General features: G+C 36.1%; 1 protein-coding gene across 7 annotated transcripts in view; it reads right to left on the bottom strand.

The window, feature by feature from the left end:
* Positions 1-13,754, bottom strand: part of INO80D (INO80 complex subunit D) — a 71,426-nt gene that overhangs the window by 41,614 nt on the left and 16,058 nt on the right. For 4 of the 7 annotated variants that reach the window (XM_067740858.1, XM_067740856.1, XM_067740861.1 and 1 more), the window contains exons 2-4: positions 10,511-10,603; positions 10,160-10,406; positions 4,226-4,968 (exon numbers count right to left, since the gene is read on the bottom strand). In XM_067740858.1, the coding sequence (XP_067596959.1) occupies positions 4,226-4,968; positions 10,160-10,377 (961 nt within the window). In that variant the 5' untranslated portion in view covers positions 10,378-10,406; positions 10,511-10,603. The remainder of the gene's footprint in view (positions 1-4,225; positions 4,969-10,159; positions 10,407-10,510; positions 10,604-13,754) is intronic. The other 3 variants (XM_067740862.1, XM_067740860.1, XM_067740863.1) reach the window with 3 other exon arrangements.

The following is a 13,754-nucleotide window of genomic DNA, read 5'->3' as shown; positions in this document are numbered from 1 at the left end:
AAAAATAAAAAGACAATACTTTTCTATGAGTTTTAGTTCTGTTCAAAATGATTGAAAGTCAGCCCTCAAAACAACATAACATTTCATAGTTTCAAAAGCTAAAATATTATCAGCATCTAGAAATAAACAGAAATATAAATAAAAATTTAGCAGATGATGTGGGTAAAAGGTAGAATAAAAGGCAAACATTTGGAAGAGAAGTTAGATCTCTGCCTCAAAACTAATGCCTAATGAGTTCCAAACAGAAGACTAAAATAATAAAAGGGCTAAAAGAAAATATAGGTGAACATATTCATATACTCTTGGAATGAAGAGAGCCTAAACAAGAGGAGAAAAAAACCTGATTCAAAGGAAGAAATCTTTAGAGAGAGAATACATAAAAAAATTTAACCTCTAAATTCCAAAACCTTTATAGTAGATACTAAAAGCAAGTAACAAATGGGAGTGAGAAGAGGTTTTGCAACAAACATTAAATATGTATAAAAAGCTCTTACACCTATCAATAAAAAAGAGAAATGCTTAAATAAAAATGGATGAAAAAACTGACAAGATAAAATAGGAAATACATATGTCCAAAAAAAGCAGTATGAACCAATATTCAAAACTACATTATTAATCTAAAAGAGCAGTCCTCACTCAAAAGTATGGCCCACAGATCCCCAGGGGTCCCTGAAACCCTTTTTAGGGAGATGCTTAGGTCAACGCTATCTTCAAAACAATACTAAAATGTTATTTGCCTTTTTTACTGTGTTGACATTTGCACTGATGGTAAAAACAACAACAAAAAACCCATGGTGGGTGAAACTGCTGACGCCTTAGCGTGAACCAAGGCAGGGGCACAAAACTGTACCAGTTGTCAATATATATTCCATACCATGACTTGCAATTAAATGAAAACAAGTACACAAAAAACAATTTAAGACCATCCTTGATAAAGCACTCATTTATTAAAGACTTTATTTGATTATATCTTGATTCTTGTGTATATGTCTTTATGATGCTGTGTGTGATGAAATGTGAGGTATATATAAAGCAACTCTACTGCATCCGAAGAAAGTACAGCAGCTGTCTTGAGGAAAAGCACTTTGTAGGACTCTTAGTTGTGACCTGAACTAGCTGCTTTTCCCTCATTCAATACCAATTTTATTTGAAAGAGTGACTGACAAACTACTGGCTATCTTGCAGTCATTTTTTCTAAAATGAACATAGTGAAACCATCACCCCAAGGAAAACAATGAACAGTATTTATTGCCAATGGTAACATTCAAATGTTCACTTAAAAGCTCAGTTTTGGGGGAAAACTTGAATTTATCACTGAAAGTATGACAAATATCTAAGAGTTGGACTTCTCCGATAAGACTGGTGTTAATATTAATGAATGCAATCTAAAATTTTTGTATAATGAAATGTGTCAACATTTGGGACATCTGTGTAACTCAGTAGAGCAATATCTTCCAAATGACCAACATACGATGTTACAACATCACGCATGGGTAAAATATGCATTCAAATATCAATGGAGGGGGGTTCCCTGGTGGCGCAGTGGTTGAGAATCTGCCTGCCAATGCAGGGGACACGGGTTCGAGCCCCGGTCTGGGAAGATCCCACATGTCGCGGAGCAACTACTGAGCCTGAGCATCTGGAGCCTGTGCTCCGCAACAAGAGAGGCCGCGACAGTGAGAGGCCCGCGCATCGCGATGAAGAGTGGCCCCCGCTTGCCGCAAGTAGTGAAAGCCCTTGCATAGAAACGAAGACCCAACACTGCCAAAAATATCTACAATTATTTGGGAAAAACTATTAAAATATCCCTCCATTTTCTAGCTACAAATGTGTAAGGCCATATTTTTATCTCCTAACCAGAAAAAAAAAACCCCACATATCAGGACACACTGAATGCAGAAGCACATATCTAGCACATCAGACATTAAGATTTGCTAAACAACGTCAAACAATGCTGCTCTCCCCATTATATTTGTTTTTGTTTTAGAAAAGTTATTTTTCATAAAAAGAACATGTTAACATGCAGTAAATTTATTGTTATTTTAAAATGAATTAGTATTTTTTTTAATTTCTCAGTTTTAACTTCTAATTCAGTAAATATCAGTAAATATAACTCACATATACAAAATCTCTACCGTGTCCTCGATAATTTTTGAGTGCAAAAAAAGTGATTCTAAGGCCAAACACTTGAGAAACACTGATCTAAGGTATGCAAATTAAAGCAAACTTTCTATCAAATTTGCAAAGGCTAAATAATAATAATAATATCTAATATCCAGGGCTATAAAGATGTAGAGAAACTGTCATTCTCATACACTGCTGAAAGAAAAGTAAACTGACAAAATAATTCTGAAGGAAAATTTGGCAATATACATCAAAAACCTTTTTAAAAAGTGCAAAAGCTTGGGATCAGCAATTCTGCTTCCAGGAATCTATTTGAAGGAAAAATTAAAGACGTGACGGTAATTATTTTACTGAGAGGGCTATATAGCTATAATACTTTACACTTTAATAAATTGGAAATGATTTAAATTCAAGAAAGAATTCAGCTGTGACAAACTGTGTATGAAAAATTACTAACGTGATAATACATTGCAAAACATTTTTAAACAGGTTACAATACTGTACATACAACAGGAACTTACTTTTATATATTTAAAAGAATATGCCAAGATATTAACAAATAGGTATTAATAAGGCTTGGGGTGTTTTAATTTATTACTTTGCTTATCTATATTTTTTCTTTAAGTTTTATTAGTTTTTTTAATTACCAAAAGTCATACATGGTTTAATAACAAATGAAATAATATGAAGCTATAGAAGAAGAAATATCACTCCCATCTCCCCAAACACATCCTGTCCAATTCCATCCCCTGCCATGGTAGCCAATGTTAACAGACTGATAGTGTACATCCATTCACACTTTAACTATGCTCATACCAGAGAGGCATACATCTATCCATATGATTGATCAATAGATATACTGGTGTCCCTTGTTTGTTCACTTTGCTTATTTTTACAAACATGGGACAGTACAATACCTCTTGGTATTTTTCTACTTGTTAATGTATCATGAGCACATCCAGGTAAAAGATGGAGATTTCATTCATTCTTTTTAATAGCTGCATACTTCATAAAATGTATATGTACCAGAATTTACTCAATTCTGAATTTCCTATAGGTTATAAAGGTTGTTTTCAGATTTTTAATACTGCAAGCAATGCTGTAGTAAACATCCTGGAACACATATCCTTACATTCTGATATTTTTTTTATCCATAGATAGAGTCCCAAAAGTGAGCTTGCTGGCTATACATATACTTTTAATTAGTATATATTGTTGCATTACTCACCAGCAAAGTATGAGATCCCATATCCTCATCAACAACAGATATACTTTTTGCCAATATGATGGTAACTCATTGTTACTTTAATTTGCGTTTCCTCGTCTGTTACGAGGATTGAGGTTTTCATTTGTTTATTGACCATTTATATTTCTTCTTCCTCTATTCCCATCCTTTTCCCATTTTTCTATTGCTGTCATATGTCATGCAAATAATTTTTCCTAAAGTTAGAATCACAACTCACAACACATTCAAGAATAAATTCCAAGTGAATCAAAGGCTTAAATGATCAAAAATAAAACAAAACAAACTATTAATAGAAAATACAGAATAACTGTATAAACTCGCTATCAGAGAGATTTTCTTGAGTAAGATAAAACTCAGAAGCAACAAAGGAAAGACAGACATTTGACTATATTAAAGTTTTATCTGTAATTTTTTGCTTTTCAATCGTGAACAGGTATTACTTTAAGATTTTTTTTTTCAGAAAACTGTCAGCAGATATTTACAATGCTATCTTATTCCAAAGTCCTGTGATAAGACATGTGGAGAACTTCATTAGACACACAGGGACTGAGCTCAGAGGCACAAAACCAAACACAAGTGCTTTTAATACTGCTACTACTACTGCTAGAAGCTATAACTGGAATTCTAAATTCCCAGCTCCTATTTCTTCTGTAACCTGTTCACCAGTCACTGTCCTGTCCAGTAGCATATTTACTTTAAAGCGGTCTACCTAAATACGAATCTTTAATTGACCACACTGTCCAAGTATTCTTTTACTCCTATTACATGAGAAGGTTATGAAAATAAAACCTTGTGCAATAGGCACATCTTGTCACATTACACACACATGATATGGTAAAATAGACGGTAACTCACCTAAATGGGGAAACAGATCAGTGTCCAGCTGATGTTTTTGGGTGCACAGTTTCACCAGTCTCTGCAGTCGACTTATACAAGAGAAGTGTGGAGAGAAGGCTGTGGCTTTCATAAGGACCCGGTCAGTCCTGGGCGGGTCCACGACGGGAGCCCTACTAGATGGCAGGAGGGGCAGAGGCCTCTTGTGAGACAACTGCCTGGCTTGTGCTATAGTGTGTGGAGTGGGGGCCACTCCCTGCATTGGTAGGCTGGTGTTCTGAGGTTGAGGTGACTTGCAGACTAGACCCTGCGGTGGCGCTGGAGGTTTTAAAGTGGATAAAGGTGACAGGTGGGAGTGCTGCTGCGGAGGCTGCTGCTGAGAAGGTGCAGGAGGGGGACTAAAGTGCTCTTGTCGAACTTTTAAAATCTCTGTCTCTCTCTGGCGCTGCCGATTCTGGGCCAACTTGCTCTGCAACTTCTTTCTCACAGTTGCCCCTTTCTTTAGGTCATCATCTTCCTCGTTGAAAGCAAATGGGTCTTCCAACTCAGTTTCCAGGTAGTGGAGAGGGACCCTTGCCCCCGGTGGAGAGAGGGACATTCCATCCAGTCCATTGGGCATCTTCAAGGCCAACGTGGGCACCGTCAGGCTAAAGGCCATGGTATCCATCTGGTGCCTGACCTTTACCTCATCTATAGGATCATTCTTTTTCTTCCTCTCTTTTTTCGGGATAAAGCCAAGTACCTGCAAGTGGCTGTTGCAGTACCTTTAAAAATACACACATATACAGGAAAATGTTCATGATACATATTAAGAAAAGGAGAATATAAAACTACGTATCATAAAATGTGAATCCTAATATGTTCAAAATGCATGACTATAATAACTCTTTGGCATTCATGGATGTGATTTATACAACTTCCACTACCCTCAAGCAATCCTCAAAGTCTGTGCAATTTTGCTAAAGCAAATATATGAATTGCACATGTGAAGAGGCTGCCAGACAGAAGCAAGTCATTCAAATAGTGAGTGGCCCTGGATAACCAACCACCCAGCTATTGCTTCTCACACCGCTTTGTTATTCTCTATTCATAGCATACAAAGTAGCTCATCAGGAGTCTAAAGGATCACTTAAAATTCTCTTATGGAGAAAAAAATACATGTCCCAATGCCATTCAAGTATTGGAGATTCACAAAGATCTTATGACATAACACTTCAGAATGTTAAATGTCAAAGAAATGATACAAATGAACGTATTTACAAAACAGAAACCGACTCACAGACTTAGAGAATGAACTTATGGTGATGGGGGGAGGGGGGAAGGATGGAGGGAAGGGATAGTCAGGGAGTGTGGGATCCACATGTACGCACTGCTGTATTTAAAAAGGATAACCAACAAGGACCTACTGTATAGCACAGGGCACTCTGCTCAGTGTTATGCGGCAGCCTGGATGGGAGGGGAGTCTGGGGGAGAATGGATACCTGTATATGTATGGCTGAGTCGCTTTGCTGTGCACCTGAAACTATCACAACATTGTTAATCGGCTATGCTCCAATATAAAATAAAAAGTTTAAAAAAAAAAAGAATGTCAAATGTCTACTGTGTGTGTTCTACACACACACACACACACACAGAGAGGGAGAAGGAGAAAATAAAATAATAAAACTAGTTAGTGCGATAATCGATTAAATGAGTTTCTCAATAGCCAGCCACGTGTTAAGTACATGGATTACCTCCTCTAGCTAGTTTCTACCTGCAGTAGGTACTAAAATAATGCTCTTTATACAGATGAGGAAACTAAATTTTATACAAATTAAATAACTTGCCCAAAGCCACCTATCTGGAAAGTGACAGAGCTGAGACAAACTAAAAATCAAAGCTTGTATAGCACAGGAAACAATATTTAATATCCTGTGATAAACTATAATGGAAAAGACTATGAAGAAGAATGTATATATATGTATAACTGAATCACTGTGCTATACAGCAGAAATTAACACAACATTGTAAATCAACTATACTTCAATTAAAAAAATAGAAAAAAATAAAAGTCAAAGCTCACAAAGACTCAATAAGTCTTCAACAATGAGCAGGTTACTTCTGTAATATAAATGCTATTTTAAAAATACTATGAAAAGACAGAATCCTTCTACATAATGAGAAAGTAGAATGCATGTTATTCCAATAAATTTCACTGAAATCCTGTGAAGGCTTCTAACCAGTAGAAAAGTAGTACTTCCTAAACTGGTATACCTCACGCAGTTCCAAGGTATGTTAACAAGTATGTCATAAAAACAGTATTCCATGCTTAAATAAATTTGGAAAATGCTGGCTTAAACAGAATTAGATAATGATTTCATCATTTGTTTCTGCTAAACAACCTCTCAAAGCATTCTGTATGATAATGTGCATTATACACCAAGGGTAGAAATCTACCCATATAGCATTGCTTCCCAAACATATTTAAAACGGCACCTATTTTATTGCAGCATATTTATGACATCTCCATAGAACACAGTTTGGGGAAAAAGGCAATAAAGTAAATAATGTCAATCCCCAAACTCAATGGGTTGCAACAAAAAACTGTTTTAATGATTGTTAAAAACACAGATTCACCAAAAATCAGGACACATGGTTTTGTTGGTTTGTCTTCAAAATAAATCTATCAGAGGCACTCTTCAATTTTAAATAGAACTATTAAGAAAAAGCTTTCTGGACAGTAAAGAGACGTTACACTGTGTTTGTGTGTGTGTGTGTGTGCGTGCACGCACACGCGTGTGCCTAGCAGGTTTGAGCTAGGTCCCTTACACACCTTAAACAGAACAGAGTCATAAAGCTGCAGCCAACAGGGAAAAGGGTTTCAGGGATAACTGTACTAAGCTTCCCAACAAAGAGTTAATGGTTTTTGTTATTTTCTACTCATTTTCAAATTAACAAAAGGATTAGTACTATTAGTGGGGAGAAATGAAGTGGGTTTTTTAAATTTAGAAATCAAACTCTTCTGCTCATTTACATGGGCAGCCTGGACTGGTAAATGAGGCTACTATGTACTACATTACCTAATCCAGCAGAGGCAAATCCGCATGTACAGTTCTCCTTCAATCCCACCCTCAACTCCCACTCCAGCCACTGTCACACTATCACAACATTTAGCCTGAACTCTTAAAAACTCTGCCTCTTCTAAAAGGGAAAATTCTTCATAACTAGAATTAGAACAGCTTAGTTATGAACAGCATTTAAAGTAATGCAAATATAGGGCTTCCCTGGTGGCGCAGTGGTTGGGAGTCCGCCTGCCGATGCAGGGGACGTGGGTTCGTGCCCCGGTCTGGGAGGATCCCACATGCCGCGGAGCGGCTGGGCCCGCGAGCCATGGCCACTGAGCCTGCGCGTCCGGAGCCTGTGCTCCGCAACGGGAGAGACCACAGCAGTGAGAGGCCCGCGTACCGTAAAAAAAAAATAAAATAAAATAAAAAAATAAAAAATAAAGTAATGCAAATATGAATTTCCAGTCTAAAAGAATACAGGGGACTGACTGCAAATGGGTTGTTTTGAGGGGATGAAAATGTAAAATTAGACTGTGTTGATAGTTGCACACTCCTGTAAATAAACTAACAAATACTGAATTGTACACTTCAAATGCATGACTTGTATGGTATGTGAATTATATCTTAAGTTGTTTTAGAAAAGAGTAAATATAGGAAACAAGAAAATTTCTTGGTAAATATACACCATTAAATAAATATATATATAAAATTATACCAAACTTAAATTTAAAATACTATATAAAATAACCAACTTAATATACCCATTTATCTCTAAGCTATCAAGGCTACAGTAATGGGCCTTAGCTTCCCACTGTATATTAGAAAATGGACTTTTCAATTATACCAGTACTTCTACCGAACGTAACACTATTCTATCGAAAAGACGGAATCCCATAAGTTAGCACTTATAATACACACCAGGTTAAGTTACACACCAGATATTAAGAAGCTTCCTCTAGCTGACTACCAACCAGATAATTCTGTCAATTGAAAGTCCTTGGGAATTTGTTTTCTAAAACTATACATAAAACCATGTCAAATCCCTAAGTGTCCAAGGAGTAACTGCCTTAACAATGATAAAAGCTTATTTTCAAAAGAATATTAATCTTTTCTACATTGTATCATATAGTACAGTTATAACTATTATATTTATACACAGGTTTAAACATATTATTACATGAATTCAATCTGGGTTTCTCGAGGTAAAATATTACCTCCTACTAATGTCTACTTTAATCTGTTTTCAATCAACCCTACAACAAGAAAAGTATTCATAGCATTTGTGTTCATGTGATTTTGGACCAATTCTGAAAAAATGTATAACTTAGCATTTATTAAGCCTAGTTTCTCTTGACACAGCAACACAAAAGTCCTTTCCCTTCTTGTTCTAAAAAAAGAAAATTACTTCAAATATAAAGGTGAAGATGTATGCTTCAGAGAATTAATATTTTGGAGAAATTCAGAGTGACTCTCACTTTACTTCTTGCTGTTAGCTACTAAGATAACACTTGCTTCGACTGAAATAAAAAAAATCCAAGGTTGACAAAAATTGCAACTGTGTGTGATAAACTAAATTTAAGACAAAATTATAGAAATGTGATTATAATGGATCTTGAAGTTAAAAAGTTAATCCAAGTCCATCCATTCTTCAAGTTAGAAAAGGGCAGCAGTAAGAAATTATTTTCAGTCAGCTAAAACCAACTGGACAGACATGCTTAGCCTAATACCTTGGTACCTTTCTCACCTGAGATTAAAATTTTATTCCTTTCCTCACTAAACAGCTGTTTCTAACTTTCAGGTATTGTAATCTGAAGCCTAAAGTGCTCATTAGAAATTCTACGGGAGTATTCCCAAATCACCACATTATACTGTACTCATTTTGGTGGGATATTTATCAACACAAATTATTTATTTCACCCTAAAAGTTTAAAAGTTGCTCACCATGACATATAAAATACATGATTCCTTTTCAACCAATTTACGTAGGTGACATTCGTTTATATATAGGAACAAAAATAAAGGTTGTATATGTATTTTTTAAAGACAGAAGTAAAAAGTTCAAATTTCTACCTAAAGATAACAAGTATTTGAAACTTTTAGGAAAATAAGCATGCATCTCTCTGTAATATCCTACAATGATCAGCATGGTTTCTGGAGAACTGAGAATAAAGAGACATAAAAAAAGAGATTACATGTGAAATCATATAAATTTTCCTAAGAATATGAAAGATGAATAATCAGCATAAGACTCCTTTAAAAACACCTCCACATTTTATTTAACTCAGAAAAATATAAATTCATAATCCTAGTCAAAAAGCCTACTTTACTATGAAAATACAGTTTCTAAATTATAGTAAATATAGTCTATATGGAACACTTTTTAACCAAAAGAAGTCTGAGAGGAAGTAAATCTGAATGATTCAAGTAATCATTCTTTTGAATAATTCTTTTTCAATAAGTACATACCATTTGCTACCTTTCAAACAAAGATTTAAAAACTCTAAAATTATTATCATTAATTATAACACCTAAGTAGTTCCTATAATTTCTCTCACTTTGGCTGATGAAATTCTAAGTAGAGAAATCAGGAAATACTTTCTAAGGCTGCAAACCAAACACATCAGTGCCAAGACTTCAAGCAAAAAAAAAAATTTTTTTTAAATAATCCTAGAAAGTCTATTAAGTAAAAAAGAAGAAAACAAACATACTTTTCAAATAATTCCCCAAAGTTACTACTCCATTTCTTAAATATTGCCATCACTCATCTTTAGAACCATTCTAAAGTTTACTTAGATTACCCCCAGAACTCAACATTTAAGTTCATCATATCAAAACACAAACAAACAAAAAAACCCAACTCCCAAGCCTACTAATTAATAATCAAAGATTGCTTTCCACTGTCAGCGCTTACCTGCGGTCCTCTGATTTAGGGATGGGGTTGGTGCAGCGCTGGCTATTATACTTGGCCACATATTCACATTGCTTGAAGGGGGCAGTCTTGTCCTCCAGAACGTGTCTGATACAGAAAGCGTAGCCGTTGAGTCGCCGCTGCTTGCACAGTTTGGGGCTATATGAGCACAAGGGCTTATTGTCAACCTCAGAGAAGTGTATATGTTTCCCTTCATACATCACGTGACTCTATTCCTTGTGAACATCAGCTAAAAGACCACCACAAAAAAAGAAACCCAAATGATAAATCAGAGAGTATAATGCAGATTTAAGTTGAGAATTTCACTGAGGGACTTCTGCCCCACAGCCATACCTGATTTTAAATCTTCTGCACCATAGCAATGTTAAGAGAACCCCAAGGATACCACAGTTTGGAATGCTGCAGAATCAAGATGAAGCAGATTGTCTACAAAAATATCAAAAGGCCTAGTTAACAAAGAGAAATAAGCAAAGCTTGCTCATCTGGGAAGTAAAATACTAGGATATCACCCTTCCTAACAGGATGGATTCTTCATTGTAATCCAACATCCCAATATTGAATTCAAATAATAAGACACATTATAAAATATTAAGTTGCCCTACCACTCCAAATTGAACTAAATAATTTTTGCTTTGGTTAAGTTTTGTAAATAACTCAAAGCAGCAGGGCTCTTCCACCAAACTAATGTCATAAGGTGGCAAGTCACTTTTTTCACTACTGATGGTTGCATGCTATGCCTATTTTCAGAACCCAGGTCTCTTTAAAATGACAATGGAATGAGCTCGTAGACCCAAAACTTCCCCCAGAACTTCTACATTTTTTGATATGTTGGCAAAATATTTAGCAGCTTATAACAAATGTTTCTATAAACTACAAAAAAAAGAACAAATTCCTGTTTTAAAAAGTCATTTTCCCTCTAATATTCCCCCCTACCTATCCCATCCAGACTGTAAATTTCTTGAGTCCAAAGACTGTTCACCACATTTCCACCATTCAGTTGAGTGCTCTGCAGCACACTGTGCTATAGTATAATTATCATGGCTTATGAGTCTTCGGAGGTTTAAGAAAACAGAAGGAAGCAATCACACAATAGTCACTATCTCTCTACACACAAAAGGTCCAGCAGTAACATTTATGTACCATAACACCATATAGTCTGCAATGAAACTGAAACAACTAACCTGTCACATCAGGACACAGGGGGCTGCCGTGGTCTAACCCAGGGATCCCCAACCCCCAGGCCGTGGACCCGTGACGGAACCCGCGGCCCACCAGGTGGGCAGCCGGGGAGCAAGCGATGCTGCATCTGCCACTCCCCATCGCTCCCCATCGCCCACATGACCACCTGAACTATCACCCCCACCACCCCACCGGTCCGTAGAAAAACTGTCTTCCACGAAACTGGTCCCGGGTGCCAAAAAGGGTGGGAACCACTGGTCTAACCCACCTTCTCCACATTCCAGAAGTCACCCAGACAGCTGATGAACAGCTTAGATACCAGCTACAGAGAAACTCAAGAAACACTCTGTCACTTCCAAAACTAAATATGAAACTCCTTATACCAGTGAATGACAAGATACATAAATCCTTGAAGAGTCAGAAGATAAGTCTGCTCAAGTCTGTTTATCTGCCAAAGGTAACTACAGTATTCACCTTGAACAAATGATTTAACCTCAGTTTTCTCATCTGTAAAATAGGGATAATATTAGTAGCTATGTTATCAGGTTGCTCTAAGGATCCGATGATACAAAGCACGCAACACGCGAAGTACCATGCCTTGTATAAGTTAAGCACTGAAGAAATAGAAGTTATTACTCATAAATGTTCTTATTATTACTACATTTTACCTGCTGATGATAAAGGGAGAGAATTTGTATTACCTTTGAGAAGCATTACACTTACTTTAGCAAAAAAAAAAAAAATCTGAAACATTAGCCTGGTTAATAAAAATCACATTTGTTACTGAGTAAACCTAATCACACGTCAATGTAAAACAAAAATAAGAGCTTTCCCTTTTCACTTTATCAGGAGGCAAGGAAGAAAAGTTGGACTAAAAATTTAAATTTAGCTGCCCCGAAGGTCTGGATGTTCAGGACAGGAAATTATTTCAAAGCAAACCCATGCTGTTTCATTTTTACACCCTCTTTGGCCTGCTCATCCACCTGGCAAACATAAATCTTTCATGAATTAGTCCAAGTAAATCTACATGAACTTCAGGAAATAAATAGGCTGGAAATAAGTGACTGAAAAAAGTAACTGCCAGTATGAAAAAAGTAGCCTATATATGTATGAGAATGTTTTATAAATCATATGAAGGGTTAATGTTCACTTTTTACTGACATATTCTATCTAGGTGGCATCATATCTATCAAGATTGATGATTCCCCCTTTCTTTCCAATGTTTATGCATCTTCTTTTTTCCTATTTGCATTGGCTAGAACTACTGGAACAATGTTAATAATAGCAACCACTGGTACTCCTAACTTTAAATGAGAACTGTTTTGAATAATGGCAGCAATAATGCTGACTTCTGTGTTATGTTAAAGAAGTATAAAGAAATTCCTACTTTATTAAAAGTTGTTTCTTTTTAAAAAAAAACTCAGAATTGATGGTTAATTTTTATTGAATTCTTTCCCAGCTTCTAGGGAAATGATCATTTTTCTCTTTTGTACTTTTAAAAGTATGTACTAAAAATATTTAGTATTGGGCTTCCCTGGTGGCGCAGTGGTTGGGAGTCTGCCTGCCGATGCAGGGCGCGCGGGTTCGTGCCCCGGTCCAGGAGGATCCCGTGAACCGTGGCCGCTGGGCCTGCGTGCTCCGCAACGGGAGAGGCCGCAGCAGTGGAGGGCCCGTGTACCGCAAAAAAAAATTTACTATTTAGTATTTCCTGATACTGTACTCTTCTTACACTCCTGGGATGAAAGCAACTTGGTCATCATGCGTTATTCTTCTAACGTATGGCTGAGTTACAGTTGCTAATATTGAGGATTTCTGATTTTTGTATTTTGAGAATGTCTAGAGGTTTTTTTTGTGCTTTGGCAGAATTAGGTGTTAATATAATATTTTAAAAAACAATTTATAAAATCTATGTTCCTGAACAGTTAAAAAGCATTGTAGTTATAATGTTACTTAGAAAGTTGCCTGGGCCTACTAGTGTTTTCTGCAGATGAGGTTTTCAAGTTTATCTGCATACAATTTAGCAATGTGACCTCTTACGTTTAAATTTCTAAATATCTGTGACTCATTCTCGTATTCTGTGTATGTCCATACATATACGTGATATTTGTGCTTCCTCCTTTTGTTCATGATTGGGTTCAACAGGAGTTTATCTGTTTAATATTTTTACCAATATCCTCCCCCCAAAAACAAAAGCAAAACAAAACAAAACAAAAACCTCTTGGATTTATCAGCACCTCCATGTATTTTCTAATTCATCAATTTCTGCTTTTATATTTGTTCATTCTTTCTGCTTTCTTTCCATTTATTTTATTATTTTGTTAACTTCTTGGGCTGAATTCTTTTATTTTCATTCTTTTCTTGCTTAGTAATTTGTTTACATCTATGAATTTTCCTGAGT

This window comes from Pseudorca crassidens, chromosome 6 (genome assembly GCF_039906515.1).
Source record: "Pseudorca crassidens isolate mPseCra1 chromosome 6, mPseCra1.hap1, whole genome shotgun sequence".
NCBI classification, from domain to species: Eukaryota; Metazoa; Chordata; class Mammalia; order Artiodactyla; family Delphinidae; genus Pseudorca; species Pseudorca crassidens.
The sequence above is the reverse complement of the archived record's forward strand: the minus strand, read 5'-3'. Positions and strand labels throughout refer to the sequence as shown.